Source organism: Lethenteron reissneri, chromosome 41 (assembly GCF_015708825.2).
Source record: "Lethenteron reissneri isolate LAM-NWPU_2019-01 chromosome 41, ASM1570882v1, whole genome shotgun sequence".
In the NCBI taxonomy this organism is placed as follows: domain Eukaryota; kingdom Metazoa; phylum Chordata; class Hyperoartia; order Petromyzontiformes; family Petromyzontidae; genus Lethenteron; species Lethenteron reissneri.
In genome coordinates this window covers 7,042,111-7,059,361 of record NC_083819.1, presented here as the reverse complement: position 1 = coordinate 7,059,361, position 17,251 = coordinate 7,042,111, and the positions used below count along the sequence as shown (strand labels likewise).

Sequence of the window (17,251 nt, the reverse complement as noted above, 5' to 3'; positions counted from 1 at the left end):
TCCGACGGGTAGCTCATAACTGCATGCAGAGCTCTCCGTCATCTGCCACCGAGCACACGGCCTCCTCCATCGCCCACTGCTCCCCTCTCTCCGTCTCTCTCCCCTCTCTCCCCTCTCCCCGTCTCTCTCCTCTCTCTCCGTCTCTCTCCTCTCTCTCCCCTCTCTCCGTCTCTCTCCCCTCTCTAATCCCCGCGCCGCGTCAGCGACTCGCGGTGCGTTCCCATGACAGCGGCAGCCACCGCGGGGTCGACCGGGCGGACAGCAGCGAGCGATTCCGGGACACGGGGCCGGGGTTGGTGGCCGCGGTGGCGGGCGGGGGACACTGCGGGAGGAGATGTGGCGATGGTGGATATGGGCGGTGGGATTATGGATATGGTGGGATGAGAGAGAGGGGTCTGTGTGTGGTGGGAGCATTACCGTCAATACCTTATTAGTGCCCTACCTTACTACAGACCGGGTCAGACCGAATTGGTCACCCCCGTGCCCCTTTTATATCTCAACGTGAATCCTACAAAGTCCCATCACAAGGGAGAAACACAAACAAATAGACACAACATTATTCTACAAAACTCAATTTCCCTGTACAAGAATACGAGTAAACCGTACGGATTGCCAGCTACGGGGGAGTGTTGTGAATGTCGGGGGGGGGGGGTGGATATGGGGAGGTGTGATGATACTGAGGATATTGGATAGGTGTCTATGTGTGGGGGAGGGGTGTGTGTGGTGGGGGGGAGAGGTGTCGATCTGGGGGGAGGGGCGCGGCTATGGGGGAAGTGAGGTAAATATAGGGGAGGGAGGTGAATATGGGGGGAGAGGTGTGGATGTGTGGGGGGAGAGGTGTGGATGTGTGTGGGGGGGGAGAGGTGTGGATGTGTGGGGGGGAGAGGTGTGGGTGTGTGGGGGGGGGAGAGGTGTGGATATCGGGGAGGGGGGGAAGTGAGGTGAATGTGGGGGGGGGGGTGCATATGGGGGAGGTGTGGATGTGGGATGTGAGGCTGGAGGGGAGGGGGAGTGGTTGAATGAGCGGGGAGACGGGGTGAGCGGTGTGCGGTGTTCGCCGCGTGATTGGTCGTATTTCTCGGCGAGCTTCGCCAAGAAGAGCGGCGTGAATGATGGGCGCCCGCCGGGCTGAGCTTCTCGCGCCGTCACCGTTCAATTTATGCGTCGGCGAGGCGGCGCGCAAAACGCCGCGGACATCCATCCACGGCGGCACGACATCGTCCTCGACGCACAACGCACAACGCCCTTGGTTGGCATCGCAGAGATCGAGGGAATGAACCCAACAATGAGATGTTGGTTTAACTCCATTGATAAAAAAACAACAACAACAACATGGTCCGCTCGGAACAACCGGCTGGCGAATGCCGAGGAGAACTCTCTCGTCATCATCATCTCTCTCTCTCTGCGGCCTTGGGGTTCACTCCGCCGCGCGCAGCGGAGCGCTCCCGTGTGGGACGCGAACCTCCACCCCGAACAGCGGGACGCCGCCTTAAACACGGCCACGAGGAGCTGTCGCGACACGCTGTGGTGGTGGGGGGGGGGTGACTCCTTCACCCCGAATTGTCTGCGCTGTCAAACATCTCTCCCTCCTGGCTCCCGAGATCCCGCAACCCCCCCAAATGACTTCTTTCTTTTCCACGAAAACAGCCGCACCGCGGCAGGCCAACAGAAATCTGCCACGAAATCCGCGTAGATTTACGAAATCTACCGAACGCCCTTCCGAGATCGCGCAAAATCGTCCCCTTAAGCTCGTCCGGAGCCCTTGCACACCCGGTGCATCGGCACCTCGGAGAGATTGCAAACGATTTGAGGAGGACGCCGCAATCCCGAACAAGCCGCCTAACCGGCGGTCCCCGCGAAATAACCTCTGGGATTTAATCTCGAGCTTGAAAACACTGCACCACGTGTCCGCATGTCCCAATGCAGAGCCACACACTGCAACTCACATACAGGTGGACATTCGGAGAGGGCTCTGCGTGCTGCTATGGAAACAATGACCGGGCCATGGACCGCATATTAACACCCACCTCCAACTGTGAACATTCAACAGAAGGAAGCATTGACGCCATCTACCGCACATCAAGTGAAGCCATTTCCTGCCAAACGAATCTGCACATAGATCTATAAGTAGCTATTCAGCCAGTCATACGCAAGAGGCAAGAGTAAGTGTTATTGGCGTGCCGAGAGAGAGAGAGTGTGTGGTGAATGTAGCGTGGCTGATATGTGGAGGAGAGTGATGAGGCTGTGTGAGTGGTGTGTTTGTGTACGCAGACTGTGGCTGGTAAGCCGAGGAGCTATGTGCAACAGCTGGTGAGCGATGCGGTTGATGTGCACTGTGGCTGGTTAGTACAGCGCCTTGTGAGCGATGTGGCGGGTTAGTGGAACGGACGGTTAGTAGCAGTGTGGCTGATGAGATGAAGTAACTGGTGAGTGACTCATTGGGTGGCAGATTTGTGCCAGAAAGGCGCCACGTGTTTAAGCTAAATTTAAAAAAAATTACTTGACTTGGCCTGGGCGATGTGCAGAAAGTGTTGTGGCTGACAATTAAGCGGCGTGGCCGATATGCGCGAGGTGCAGCTGTGAGTGCAGTTTGGCCGTGTGAGTGTAGCGGCTAAAGCGAGCGTTGTGGCGGTGGAGGGTTGTGGATTGTGGAATGTTGCGTGCAAGCTCCGGCTGGCAGAGAGAGAGAGAGAGAGTCCGCGCGGCTGCTGCAGCGGTGCTCAGCAAAAGCGTCACCGTGGGGTGTGCCCCGGCAGGTGGCGCGCGACCAGATGAGTCACTGCAGCGTGAAGCTGCGGCAGACCACGGGGCTCATGCAGTTCTGCCTCGAGGTGATGAAGGAGAACGACCCCGCGGGCTTCGTGCAGGTGACCCCCCCACCCACACACACCCACACCTCGCCCAGCGCCCCCCCACCCCCTTACGCACTCCCACCCCCCTCGTTACCTGCCCCTCGCCCCACCCCCGCATTCCTCAACCCCGCCCCTTACCCCGCCCACACTCTCGGGCTTGATCAAATTTCAAGATGATTGGTTCAATCTCTAGGCAGCCACATCACCCTCATGCAGCCACATCACGCTCATATCAGGCACATCACTCTCATCGGCCACACCACTCTCATCTGCCACACCACTCTCTCATCGGCCACATCACTCTCTTCGGCCACACCATCCTCATCAGCCACACCACTCATTGTCTACACCACTCTCAGCGGCCACATCACTGTCATCGGCCACATCACCCTCATCCAGCCACATCACTCTCTACGGCCACATCACTATCAGCCACATCACTCTCATCAGCCACATCACTCTCATCAGCCACACCACTCTCATCGGCCACACCACTCTCATCGGCCACATAACTCTCATCAGCCACATCACTCTCATCAGCCACAGCACTCTCATCAGCCACATCACTCTCATCAGCCACACCACTCTCATCAGCCACATCACTCTCCTCAGCCACACCACTCATTGTCTACACCACTCTCAGTGACCACATCACTCTCAGTGGCCACACCACTCTCAGTGGCCACACCACTCTCATCAGCCACCCCACTCATTGTCTACACCACTCTCATTGTCTACACCACTCTCAGTGGCCACACCACTCTCATCAGCCACACCACTCATTGTATACACCACTCTCATCAGCCACACCACGCATTGTCTACACCACCCTCAGTGGCCACACCACTCTCATTGTCTACCCCACTCTCATTGTCTACACCACTCTCATTGTCTACACCACTCTCATTGTCTACACCACTCTCATTGTCTACACCACTCTCATTGTCTACACCACTCTCATCGGCCACACCGCTTACCAGCCATGCTGCTCATCATCCACACTGTGCACCCTTCGAAACCGCCCGCAAATCATATTTTTTACCCGTCACTGCAATCATCTTAGCCGCACTAATCAGGTGCTAAGGTGGCATTCGTGAGTGCGGTGTGCTTGCTTGACAAGGATTTTGAAAGTCCCATTTGTCCCTCATCAAGAGAAAGGTTCCCATGCCCTCGTGTGGATGAGGCTGACAACACCCCCAACCCTCACCCCTTCCCCCCGGCCCCGCCCCCTGTGCTGATCAGGTGTCCGAGGCGCTGACCCGGCGGATAGTGCAGAACAGCGAGCAGTGGAGCAGCAGCGCCCTGACACCACGTGTGGCGGGCAGCCTGGAGCTGGTGCTGGACAGCGAACCCCTCCTGCAGGCCATCCACCAGCTGGACTTCACCGACAAGCAAGGTGAGCCCCGGTTCAAAGTCATCCCAGCACATGGACCTCACAGATAGGCAAGGGGATGCCTTGTTTCAAGCCACCCACTAGATGGACCTGACTGACCAGTGGGCAAGGTGAGCCTTGTAGCCAGGGCTGGCGCTAGGGCGCTGCTGTCTCTGGCCCTCCGACGTTCGCTCTGTTATGGTGGGCCACACGACAGCTCTACTGAACCACACTCCACCCCCCCCTCCCTGCTCACAGCTGCAATCCTTTCCCAACCAGGGGACACTTGAGCCCACCAGCACTGGGCGAGGGGGCAGGAAAGATTAGGAGGGATCGGGCCCGGTGGCGTGGCTATCGGGTGTGCAGGAGGTCCAGCTGCACCTGGGCCGACGTGCCGGTGAGGCCCAGACACTGGGCTACGAAGAGGAAGTGAGGGGTGAGTTGGACAGTGGCAGTGAGGAGGGTTGGGGGCCGGGCGGGCGTGGGCGGGCTTGGGGCACGTTTAATCCTCCCACCAGGGCCCCAATTCCGTCCACACCACGCCACCGATGGGGCCAGCGAGCCAGAGGAGGAGTCGAGGCCTGCGGCGGCTCGGCCGCCCGGCCGCCCGGCTGGCTGAGTGATGTGCTCAGTTGTGTCCCCAGTGCCCGCGGCGCCCATCCTGCAGCTGGAGGAGTGCCGCCTCGCGGGCTGCGTGGCCACGCTGGCGTGGAGGCCCCAGCCGCTCTCTCCCGTGCCGCTCGACGGCTACGTGCTGGAGCTCGACGACGGCAGCGGCGGCGACTTCAGGGTGGGTCCTCGTCGCCGCCGCCGCCGCCGCACCTCGTCACTCACCCGTGTCCCTCCCACCTCGCCAGTCACCTTGGTCGCTCATCCTCCTCAGCAATCCTCACCCATCCCTCCTCACGCCACCTTCATCCGCCTCATTTTCCCCACCTCGTCGCTCTCACCGCGTAACCCCCACCTTGTCACACACCTGAGTCGAGATGAGCCCAGGTGAACCAACAAGATGGGAGGCCCAGGTGGTCCTTGCAGAGACGTCGGCGGTACCCAGATGCCGCAGCTAGACGGGTGGGCCGCACGCACACCCGGCGTGACGGCCCAGGTCGCCCGTTCCACCCCGTCCGCGCGAAACGGCACCGGTTGCGCCGACTTGCTGCGCCGACTTGCTGCGCAGCGGCACTCGGCGCAGGTGTCTAACCGTGCCGGCGGCGACTCGCGAGCCTCACCGGCGCGTGTGCCGCACAGGAGATCTACGTGGGGCGGGAGACGATGTGCACCGTGGACGGCCTCTACTACAGCAGCGCGTACAAGGCGCGCGTCAAGGGGTTCAACAAGGCCGGCGTGAGCCCATACAGCAAGACGGTGCTGCTGCACACCTCGGACGGTACGTGGCCGTGGGTTCGACTCCCGTACCGGGGGGCGGGGGGAGGGCGCGTGCGGTCTGGCGGCTCCTGTTTGCGCACGCTCGCTGAGAACGGAGACGGGCAGCGCGGGGGTGGGGGGTGGTGGCGGCGAGCGTGGCTTCACAACCGGAGGCTGGGGGTCTGGAGCAGCTTCCTTGAGTCTCTGTCGCGGTCCCCCCAAAGCCCCGAGCCCGTTGGAGGCTCTAGGAGGGGGGGGGGGGCGTGGGGTACCGCCCAATGTGGAGAAGGGGGTGAGGGTCACGGCAAAAGTGGGTGGGGGGGGGGCATCCGTACAAACAACAGCCTCAGCCTCAATTTTAAACCCCATCAGTGGGATGAGATCGTAAGAACCGACCTTGGAGGGCCAGGTGTCAACTGGCCAAATGCTGCTGGATGTGGCAGAAGAAAGCGAGGGCGACGTGCGGCAGAGTCAACGGCCTTGTCAGCGGCGGCCTCCTTAACTCGAACTTGAGTGCCTTCCCAGCTGCCTCTGAATGGGGGCTGGGGGCGGGGGGGGGAGCATTCGGGTTGGGGGTTCTGGCCGAGGGCAGCACTGCCGTTTATGGCTCTACTCGCCCCCGACAAGCGGAACCATCCCCGCCGTCGCCAAGCCTGCCGTGTGTTTGTCCCGCAGTGGCGTGGTTTCCCTTCGACGGGAAGAGCGCGCACGCCGACATGGTGCTGTCCAACGACGGGCTGACGGCCACGTGCGGCACGTCGGACGACCGCGTGGTGCTGGGCGCGGCCGGGTTCACGCGCGGGGCGCACTACTGGGAGTTCACGCTCGACCGCTACGACGGGCGGCCCGACCCGGCCTTCGGCGTGGCCCGCGTCGAGGTGGCACGCGAGGCCATGCTGGGCCGCGACGATCGCGCCTGGGCCATGTACGTGGACAACAACCGCAGCTGGTTCATCCACAACAACTCGCACACCGGCAGGCGAGTGGCGCGCCGCCCTGCACACACAGCAGCACCTTGCACGCCCTGCACGCGGCACCCTGCATTCCCACTTTTCATCTCGCATTCAACATGCTTGGTGTGCTGGGTGCTTGGCGCAGGGCGGAGGGCGGCATCGGGAAGGGCTCCACCGTGGGCGTGCTGCTCGACCTCAACAAGCGCACGCTCACGTTCTTCATCAACGAGGAGCAGCAGGGATCGGTCGCCTTCGAGGGCCTCGAGGGGACCTTCTACCCGGCGCTCAGCCTCAACCGCAACGTGCAGGTCACCAAGCCGTGCCACACCGCACCATGCCACACCACACCATGTCACACGCACAGCACCATGCCACACCATGCCACACCACACCATGCCACACCACACCATGCCACACGGCACAGCACCATGCCACACATCGGACGACGTCGTGCCATGTCAAGGCAGGCTGACACTGCGGCATGCCGCTTCATACCACACCACTCACACCGCTACCCCATGCCACACCGCGCCATGCCTCGCCACGCTGCAAAATTCCGACACCAAGCCACGGCACGCCACGCTGCATCCACGCCGCGCTGAAGCCACACCGATGTCACCGCGGTCCACCCTGCTGACCCCGTTCCGCACGTGGGCTCGTGTCCCGCAGGTCACGCTGCACTCGGGGCTGGAGGTGCCGGAGTTTGTGAGCGAGGAGCGGCCAGGTGGTTCCTAGCGGGATCACAAGGGGCCGCCGGGGTCTCCGGGGATCTCCAGGGTCACCGGAGGTCGTCGGGGTCACCGGGGGGTCACGGCACCTCATGCTTCATCAGCTTTGATTTGAATGTAATTATCATTGCGCTGTGCTGCGTTAATTTCCGCTGCGGTTCCTTTGACGCGATTTCAAGAGTCAACCTTGTTCAAATCCTTGTTTTACCGCGCGCGAGAGACCTCCACCTAACCCCCCCCGCCCCCCCAAGTCTGACTGTCACTGCGACCTCCGTCATCGTGAGCTTCATCATCCTGATCACAAAGCCGCAGTGACCCTTGCGATGAGGTGTAGCGTGGCTTGCGTGGGCCCTGGCGCAAGGAAGGATAGGGGGCCACCACTTTGTCAGTCCAACTCCCCCCCCCCCCCCCCCCCCCACTTTACATAGTCCTGGGCCCCTTCGGCCCGTGGGCCCCGATGCAGTTGTACCTACTGCACACGTCCGATAGCTGCACCGCTGAGGTGCAGCGATTCCCCAGTAAGGCAGCAGCTTCTTGGCTGTTGTTTCAGCCTTCTTTGGTGCTGGGGTGCACTGTGAGAGCACACCTGCTCTTGGGGTGCACTTTGAGAAGGCACATCACCCTGACCTCCCCCCACTGCCACCCCCGCTCCCCGCCCCAACAGATGCCGTGGGTGAACCCATCCCTCCCTCCCTCCCTCCTCCCCTCCGCCTCGCCTGCCAGGGAAACGCTTTCACTTAATCGCGTGACAGGCGCCTGGATTAGAGGCGCAGGCGAGGGAGGCTGCTGATTGACGGGCAGATAAGGGCAGCGCTTGCAGAGAAACGCGGCCGCGCAGATAGGGACGGTTGTGCAAATAGGGCAGCTGTGGAAAGTAAGGGCAGCTGTGCAGGCAGGGGCAGCGGTGCAAATGGGACAGCTCAGACAGGTAGGAGCACCTGTGCAGATTTGAGCTGGGTGGTAAACGGAGGGTGGAAAATGCGGTTACGTGTAAATGTGGTAACGGGAGTGATGGGGTAACGGTGCGAGGTGGTGACGGAACGGTGACGTGGCACGGGTCTCTGTGGAGTTCGGGAGTTTGGGAGTGCGAGTTCGAGTCCGGGTCCCCGTCCCGTGAACCGGGGGAGATCAAACGGTGCCGATTCCCTGCCTTAACGATCTGCAACGTCCGGCAGACGGTCGTCCAACTCAATTTATTTACCTTGCCTGCTGCCTGCGTTTGCTGATAATCCGCCCCCCCCCCACCCCACAAAAGGCGAAACCTGTCCAGAGTTTGCGTCTTTAAGCAATTGCCGCGGAGAAATACGAGCCTGAGAAGTCATGAGAGCGACTGACAAGAATATATATTATTTTTTACGTGCTGACAACAGAACGGAAGATGCCATTTATCACGAAGTGGCGCATCCCAAGCCGCGTGCGTCTGTGTGTCGTGTGCGCTCCAACAGGACATTCGTGGGGAAATGCGTGCACCTGTAAATTTACAGAGAAACTCACTCACTCCCTCCTTCTCTCTCTCCACGTTGGTGCGTGCTCTCGCTCGGCGTGGGAGAGTGACAGCTGGCGCGGGTGGGCACCTGCCACTCGCGGTCACCTGCCACTCGCGGTCACCTGCCACTCGTGGTCACCTGCCACTCGTGGTCACCTGCCACACGCGGTCACCTGCCACACGCGGTCACCTGCCACTCGCGGTCACCTGCCACTCGCGGTCACCTGCCACACGCGGTCACCTGCCACACGCGGTCACCTGCCACTCGTGGTCACCTGCCACTCGCGGTCACCTGCCACACGCGGTCACCTGCCACTCGTGGTCACCTGCCACTCGCGGTCACCTGCCACACGCGGTCACCTGCCACTCGCGGTCACCTGCCACTCGTGGTCACCTGCCACACGCGGTCACCTGCCACTCGCGGTCACCTGCCACTCGCGGTCACCTGCCACACGCGGTCACCTGCCACTCGTGGTCACCTGCCACTCGTGGTCACCTGCCACACGCGGTCACCTGCCACTCGCGGTCACCTGCCACTCGCGGTCACCTGCCACTCGCGGTCACCTGCCACTCGCGGTCACCTGCCACACGCGGTCACCTGCCACTCGCGGTCACCTGCCACTCGCGGTCACCTGCCACTCGCGGTCACCTGCCACTCGCGGTCACCTGCCACTCGCGGTCACCTGCCACTCGCGGTCACCTGCCACTCGCGGTCACCTGCCACTCGCGGTCACCTGCCACTCGCGGTCACCTGCCACTCGCGGTCACCTGCCACTCGCGGTCACCTGCCACTCGCGGTCACCTGCCACTCGCGGTCACCTGCCACTCGCGGTCACCTGCCACTCGCGGTCACCTGCCACACGTGGTCACCTGCCACTCGCGGTCACCTGCCACTCGTGGTCACCTGCCACTCGTGGTCACCTGCCACTCGCGGTCACCTGCCACTCGCGGTCACCTGCCACACGTGGTCACCTGCCACTCGCGGTCACCTGCCACTCGTGGTCACCTGCCACTCGTGGTCACCTGCCACTCGTGGTCACCTGCCACTCGTGGTCACCTGCCACTCGCGGTCACCTGCCACTCGCGGTCACCTGCCACTCGCGGTCACCTGCCACTCGTGGTCACCTGCCACTCGTGGTCACCTGCCACTCGTGGTCACCTGCCACACGTGGTCACCTGCCACTCGCGGTCACCTGCCACTCGTGGTCACCTGCCACTCGTGGTCACCTGCCACTCGCGGTCACCTGCCACTCGTGGTCACCTGCCACTCGTGGTCACCTGCCACTCGCGGTCACCTGCCACTCGCGGTCACCTGCCACTCGTGGTCACCTGCCACTCGCGGTCACCTTGCACCACAATGGCCCGGTGGCCACACCTCCGCATTGTTCTCGCGGTGCTGGGGTCGTGCTGGTCCCTCGAGGTCCCTCGAGCTGGGAACGGCGGTCCCATAGTTTATATGGAGTGCTCTTGCCCAGCAATATTTGTTGGAACAAGCCTGACCCTGTTGATGAGACCCACAGAAGGTCAAAACCGGTCCGGATTTGTCTTCATTAAACAAATGCCGCTTGATATTGGTCTGTAAATCAAACAGGTTGATGGTTTAAAACACATTTATTCATGTGGGGAGACAGAACGGAATTCTGATTATGTTTGCTCCAAGCCTTGGGGGAGCTGCGAAATTGGCAAGATGGAAATTGCCGATAGCCGGAGCAGCCCTTTCGGGGCTCAGAAACAAAACAAGATGAAACCAAAAACAAGAACGGGCGTTTATTATCATTTAAGGATGGACATGGGGTTTGTGTTGGAGATAACTGGCCAATCAAATGCTAGCCCTACCCTTAGCCGGTAGCCACTAGTACCAACCCTCTATCACTGACCTCTAACCAACCAGCCACTAGTACCAACCCTCTATCACTGACCCCTAACCAACCAGCCACTAGTACCAACCCTCTATCACTGACCTCTAACCAACCAGCCACTAGTACCAACCCTCTATCACTGACCTCTAACCTACCAGCCACTAGCACCAGCCCTCTTCCACTGACCCCTAACCAACCAGCCACTAGTACCAACCCTCTTCCACTGACCCCTAACCAACCAGCCACTAGTACCAACCCTCTATCACTGACCTCTAACCAACCAGCCACTAGCACCAGCCCTCTTCCACTGACCTCTAACCAACCAGCCACTAGTACCAACCCTGTATCACTGACCCCTAACCAACCAGCCACTAGTACCAACCCTCTATCACTGACCTCTAACCAACCAGCCACTAGCACCAGCCCTCTTCCACTGACCTCTAACCAACCAGCCACTAGTACCAACCCTGTATCACTGACCCCTAACCAACCAGCCACTAGTACCAACCCTCTATCACTGACCTCTAACCAACCAGCCACTAGCACCAACCCTCTATCACTGACCTCTAACCAACCTGCCACTAGTACCAACCCTCTATCACTGACATCTAACCAACCAGCCACTAGTACCAACCCTCTATCACTGACCTCTAACCAACCAGCCACTAGTACCAACCCTCTATCACTGACATCTAACCAACCAGCCACTAGCACCAACCCTCTATCACTGACATCTAACCAACCAGCCACTAGTACCAACCCTCTATCACTGACCTCTAACCAACCAGCCACTAGTACCAACCCTCTATCACTGACATCTAACCAACCAGCCACTAGTACCAACCCTCTATCACTGACATCTAACCAACCAGCCACTAGTACCAACCCTCTATCACTGACCTCTAACCAACCAGCTACTAGTATCAGCCTTCTTCCACTGACCCCTAACCAACCAGCCACTAGTACCAATCCTCTATCACTGACCCCTAACCAACCAGCCACTAGTACCAACCCTCTATCACTGACCTCTAACCAACCAGCCACGAGTACCAACCCTCTATCACTGACCCCTAACCAACCAGCTACTAGTACCAGCCTGTCTCACTGACCCCTAACCAACCAGCCACTAGTACCAACTCTCTATCACTGACCCCTAACCAACCAGCCACTAGTACCAACCCTCTTCCACTAACCCCTAACAAACTAGCCACTAGTACCAACTCTCTATCACTGACCTCTAACCAACCAGCCACTAGTACCAACCCTCTATCACTGATCTCTAACCAACCAGCCACTAGTACCAACCCTCTATCACTGATCTCTAACCAACCAGCCACTAGCACCAGCCCTCTTCCACTAACCCCTAACAAACTAGCCACTAGTACCAACCCTCTATCACTGACCTCTAACCAACCAGCCACTAGTACCAACCCTCTATCACTGACCCCTAACCAACCAGCTACTAGTACCAACCCTCTATCACTGACCATAACCCTGCAACTAAACCCACCTCTTCGTCGGGGGGGGGGGGGGGTCCCGCTTCTGTTCCGTTTTTTTGTTCATTTTGTGAAACCATTCGCGATCTCAGTGACCCGAGAGTAATGAGGTGGGGGGAGGTTAGAGTGAGGACCCTGGGAATGGGGAGACATAGAGGGGGGGGGGGGTGGGGCGGGGGGACACCGAAGGAGCAAGACGGGAGGAGCCGCACGGAGTTCGTGTCATGCCGTTATTTGAGAGAATAGCTTTTCAGATATATACGCGCACACACACACATCTATTTTGTCTATCTCCATGTGTTCCATGTGCAGTGTGCGTGCCGGCTCGCGGGCCCTCGCGAGCCTCCGCGTGTAGAGTGTGTCCCGTTCGTCGGTCATAGCCCAGTCGCTGTGCGCGTAGTTCCGGGGGCCGCGCCGGCCGCAGGTGCGACGCGTCAGGCATAGTGAGGCAGGCGAGGCGACGGGCGGCAGAGAACGGAGCGTGTCCACCCACACACTTAAGAGTGTCCACCCTCCGTCCGCGTGTCCACCTTTCGCAATAAAAAAAACGTGTAAAGCAATATCGGTGTCCGATCCTTGCTGCCTCGCGCACCTGTCCCGCTCCGTGACCTGTCCCGCTCCGTGACCTGTCCCACGCCCTGACCCCGTCCCCTGACCAGTCCGATGCCCTGACCTGTCCCGCTCCGTGACCTGTCCCGCTCCGTGACCCCGTCCACTGACCAGTCCGATGCCCTGACCTGTCCCACGCCCTGACCACCAGGGGTGGCGCTGGACATAAGCAAACTAAGCAAAAGCTTAGGGCCCCAAGGAAATGAAAGGGCATCAGATTCACGAACAAATATTTAAACCAAATATCAGCTCGAATTCAGATCCTAATGAATATTAAAACTTAGTGAATTGACATTTTAATAACCTCCTGCCTTGCCTGTATCACCCCTCATCTCACTACAGTCCCATCCGCACCTACGATTAGCGCGGTTGGCTACATACGGTGCGAATCAAGTTCAACACACGTACATCTCTTGCACGTCTCACGAGGCGATAATAAACCGAAGGGAGGGTGAGGCAAGAATGCACGCATGCTTAGGGCCCCCCAATGGGCCAGCACTCCCAGAGCCCCCCCCACTGCCTGTCAACGGTGCCTTGTGCAATGCGGTCATGGGATTGTGTTTGGGGGAAGACACCAGGCAAAGGGACGGCCTAGGAGAGACGGAGTTAACCAAAAGGGAGCTTGAATGTGGTGTGGTGTGGTCCCCCCCCCCCACCGTGTAGTTTGTAACAGACTGTTGGGTGTTGTAAGCGAGACACCTATTAAGTCCGGCATGGCACAGAAGGGGGGTCGGGTAAGCATGGAGCATCATGCCGGGCCGCCTTTGTCTCCCCCAGTTCTGATTTTTTTTTTTACACACCGCACCAGGTACACATTTTGAGGCTGAGTCGACCTAGAGGAGGCCCAGGAACCGGTTCAGATAACAGTCACCGGTGTTGGCAGTGAGCGGGAGTCGGCGGATTTCGCAGCGCAGCGCGCTAACCGCTACACTACCGCTCCCCGCACACCCAAACGCGCGCAATCACCGACCTTGGGGATATGTCAGCACCCACCGTGAGCCATTATCGCAGCTCGGGCCACGGGTGTTGTGGAAACTCAACAGTGTGTGGGGGGGGAGGGAGAGAAAATAGAGAGAAGAGAGGTGGGGGCAGAGTTGTTGATGAGAGGGGGGCAGATTGGGGATGAGAGGGGGGCAGATTGGGGATGAGAGGGGGGCAGATTGGGGATGAGAGGGGGGCAGATTGGGGTTGAGAGGGGGGCAGAGTGGGGGTGTGAGGGGGGCAGAATGGGGATGATAGGGGGGCAGAGTGAGGATGAAAGGGGAGCAGAGTGGGAGTGTGAGGGGGGCAGAATGGGGATGATAGGGGGGCAGAGTGAGGATGAAAGGGGGGCAGAGTGGGGATGAGAGAGGGGCAGAGTGAGAATGAAAGGGGGGCCGAGGGGAGATGAGAGGAGGGCCGAGGGGAGATGAGAGGGGGGCAGAATGGGGGATGAGAGGGGGGCAGAGGGGAGATGAGAGGGGGGCAGAGTGGGGGGTGAGAGGGGGGCCGAGGGGAGATGAGAGGGGGGCAGAGTGGGGATGAGAGAGGGGCAGAGTGGGGATGAGAGGGGGGCAGAGTGGGAATGAGAGGGGGGCAGAGTGAGAATGAAAGGGGGGCCGAGGGGAGATGAGAGGGGGGCAGAGTGGGGGATGAGAGGGGGGCAGAGAGGAGATGAGAGGGGGGCAGAGTGGGGGATGAGAGGGGGGCAGAGTGAGAATGAAAGGGGGGCCGAGGGGAGATGAGAGGGGGGCAGAGTGGGGGATGAGAGGGGGGCAGAGGGGAGATGAGAGGGGGGCAGAGTGGGGGATGAGAGGGGGGCCGAGGGGAGATGAGAGGGGGGCAGAGTGGGGATGAGAGAGGGGCAGAGTGGGGATGAGAGGGGGGCAGAGTGGGGGTGTGAGGGGGGCAGAGTGGGAATGAAAGGGGGGCCGAGGGGAGATGAGAGGGGGGCAGAGTGGGGGATGAGAGGGGGGCAGAAGGGAGATGAGAGGGGGGCAGAGTGGGGGATGAGAGGGGGGCAGAGTGGGGATGAGAGGGGGGCAGAGTGGGGGATGAGAGGGGGGCAGAGTGGGGATGAGAGGGGGGCAGAGTGGGGATGAGAGGGGGGCAGAGTGGGGGTTGAGAGGGGGGCAGAGTGGGGATGAGAGGGGGGCAGAGTGGGGGATGAGAGGGGGGCAGAATGGGGATGAGAGGGGGGCAGAATGGGGATGAGAGGGGGGCAGAGTGGGGATGAGAGGGGGGCAGAGTGGGGATGAGAGGGGGGCAGAGTGGGGGATGAGAGGGGGGCAGAGTGGGGATGAGCGGGGCTGACTGGGGGTGAGAGGGGGGCAGAGTGGGGATGAGAGGGGGGCAGAGTGAGGGATGAGAGGGGGGCAGAGTGGGGATGAGAGGGGGGCAGAGTGGGGATGAGAGAGGGGGGCAGAGTGGGGATGAGAGGGGGGGCAGAGTGGGGAAGAGAGGGGGCAGAGTGGGGATGAGAGAGGGGGCAGATTGGGGTTGAGAGGGGGGCAGAGTGGGGGTGGGAGGGGGGCAGAATGGGGATGATAGGGGGGCAGAGTGAGGATGAAAGGGGGGCAGAGTGGGGGGGAGAGGGGGGCAGAATGGGGATGATAGGGGGGCAGAGTGAGGATGAAAGGGGGGCAGAGTGGGGATGAGAGAGGGGCAGAGTGAGAATGAAAGGGGGGCCGAGGGGAGATGAGAGGGGGGCCGAGGGGAGATGAGAGGGGGGCAGAATGGGGGATGAGAGGGGGGCAGAGGGGAGATGAGAGGGGGGCAGAGTGGGGGATGAGAGGGGGGCCGAGGGGAGATGAGAGGGGGCAGAGTGGGGATGAGAGAGGGGCAGAGTGGGGATGAGAGGGGGGCAGAGTGGGAATGAGAGGGGGGCAGAGTGAGAAGGAAAGGGGGGCCGAGGGGAGATGAGAGGGGGGCAGAGTGGGGGATGAGAGGGGGGCAGAGGGGAGATGAGAGGGGGGCAGAGTGGGGGATGAGAGGGGGGCAGAGTGAGAATGAAAGGGGGGCCGAGGGGAGATGAGAGGGGGGCAGAGTGGGGGATGAGAGGGGGGCAGAGGGGAGATGAGAGGGGGGCAGAGTGGGGGATGAGAGGGGGGCCGAGGGGAGATGAGAGGGGGGCAGAGTGGGGATGAGAGAGGGGCAGAGTGGGGATGAGAGGGGGGCAGAGTGGGGGTGTGAGGGGGGCAGAGTGGGAATGAAAGGGGGGCCGAGGGGAGATGAGAGGGGGGCAGAGTGGGGGATGAGAGGGGGGCAGAGGGGAGATGAGAGGGGGGCAGAGTGGGGGATGAGAGGGGGGCAGAGTGGGGATGAGAGGGGGGCAGAGTGGGGGATGAGAGGGGGGCAGAGTGGGGATGAGAGGGGGGCAGAGTGGGGGTGGGAGGGGGGCAGAGTGGGGGTTGAGAGGGGGGCAGAGTGGGGGATGAGAGGGGGGCCGAGGGGAGATGAGAGGGGGGCAGAGTGGGGATGAGAGAGGGGCAGAGTGGGGATGAGAGGGGGGCAGAGTGGGGGTGTGAGGGGGGCAGAGTGGGAATGAAAGGGGGGCCGAGGGGAGATGAGAGGGGGGCAGAGTGGGGGATGAGAGGGGGGCAGAAGGGAGATGAGAGGGGGGCAGAGTGGGGGATGAGAGGGGGGCAGAGTGGGGATGAGAGGGGGGCAGAGTGGGGGATGAGAGGGGGGCAGAGTGGGGATGAGAGGGGGGCAGAGTGGGGATGAGAGGGGGGCAGAGTGGGGGTTGAGAGGGGGGCAGAGTGGGGATGAGAGGGGGGCAGAGTGGGGGATGAGAGGGGGGCAGAATGGGGATGAGAGGGGGGCAGAATGGGGATGAGAGGGGGGCAGAGTGGGGATGAGAGGGGGGCAGAGTGGGGATGAGAGGGGGGCAGAGTGGGGGATGAGAGGGGGGCAGAGTGGGGATGAGCGGGGCTGACTGGGGGTGAGAGGGGGGCAGAGTGGGATGAGAGGGGGGCAGAGTGAGGGATGAGAGGGGGGCAGAGTGGGGATGAGAGGGGGGCAGAGTGGGGATGAGAGAGGGGGGCAGAGTGGGGATGAGAGGGGGGGCAGAGTGGGGAAGAGAGGGGGCAGAGTGGGGATGAGAGAGGGGGCAGATTGGGGTTGAGAGGGGGGCAGAGTGGGGGTGTGAGGGGGGCAGAATGGGGATGATAGGGGGGCAGAGTGAGGATGAAAGGGGAGCAGAGTGGGGGTGTGAGGGGGGCAGAATGGGGATGATAGGGGGGCAGAGTGAGGATGAAAGGGGGGCAGAGTGGGGATGAGAGAGGGGCAGAGTGAGAATGAAAGGGGGGCCGAGGGGAGATGAGAGGGGGGCCGAGGGGAGATGAGAGGGGGGCAGAATGGGGGATGAGAGGGGGGCAGAGGGGAGATGAGAGGGGGGCAGAGTGGGGGATGAGAGGGGGGCCGAGGGGAGATGAGAGGGGGGCAGAGTGGGGATGAGAGAGGGGCAGAGTGGGGATGAGAGGGGGGCAGAGTGGGAATGAGAGGGGGGCAGAGTGAGAATGAAAGGGGGGCCGAGGGGAGATGAGAGGGG

The 17,251-nt window shown here is 61.2% G+C and overlaps 1 protein-coding gene across 2 annotated transcripts in view; it reads left to right on the top strand.

Moving 5' to 3' along the window:
- Positions 1-9,049, top strand: part of LOC133352745 (E3 ubiquitin-protein ligase TRIM9-like) — a 29,273-nt gene extending 20,224 nt beyond the window's left edge. The window contains exons 4-10 of one of the 2 annotated variants that reach the window (XM_061568595.1): positions 2,757-2,867; positions 4,095-4,248; positions 4,869-5,014; positions 5,473-5,611; positions 6,265-6,568; positions 6,688-6,850; positions 7,212-9,049. In XM_061568595.1, the coding sequence (XP_061424579.1) occupies positions 2,757-2,867; positions 4,095-4,248; positions 4,869-5,014; positions 5,473-5,611; positions 6,265-6,568; positions 6,688-6,850; positions 7,212-7,277 (1,083 nt within the window). In that variant the 3' untranslated portion in view covers positions 7,278-9,049. Of the gene's footprint in view, positions 1-2,756; positions 2,868-4,094; positions 4,249-4,856; positions 5,015-5,472; positions 5,612-6,264; positions 6,569-6,687; positions 6,851-7,211 lie in introns of both variants that reach the window. The other variant, XM_061568594.1, reaches the window with a different exon arrangement.
- Positions 9,050-17,251: the final 8,202 nt, after the last annotated feature.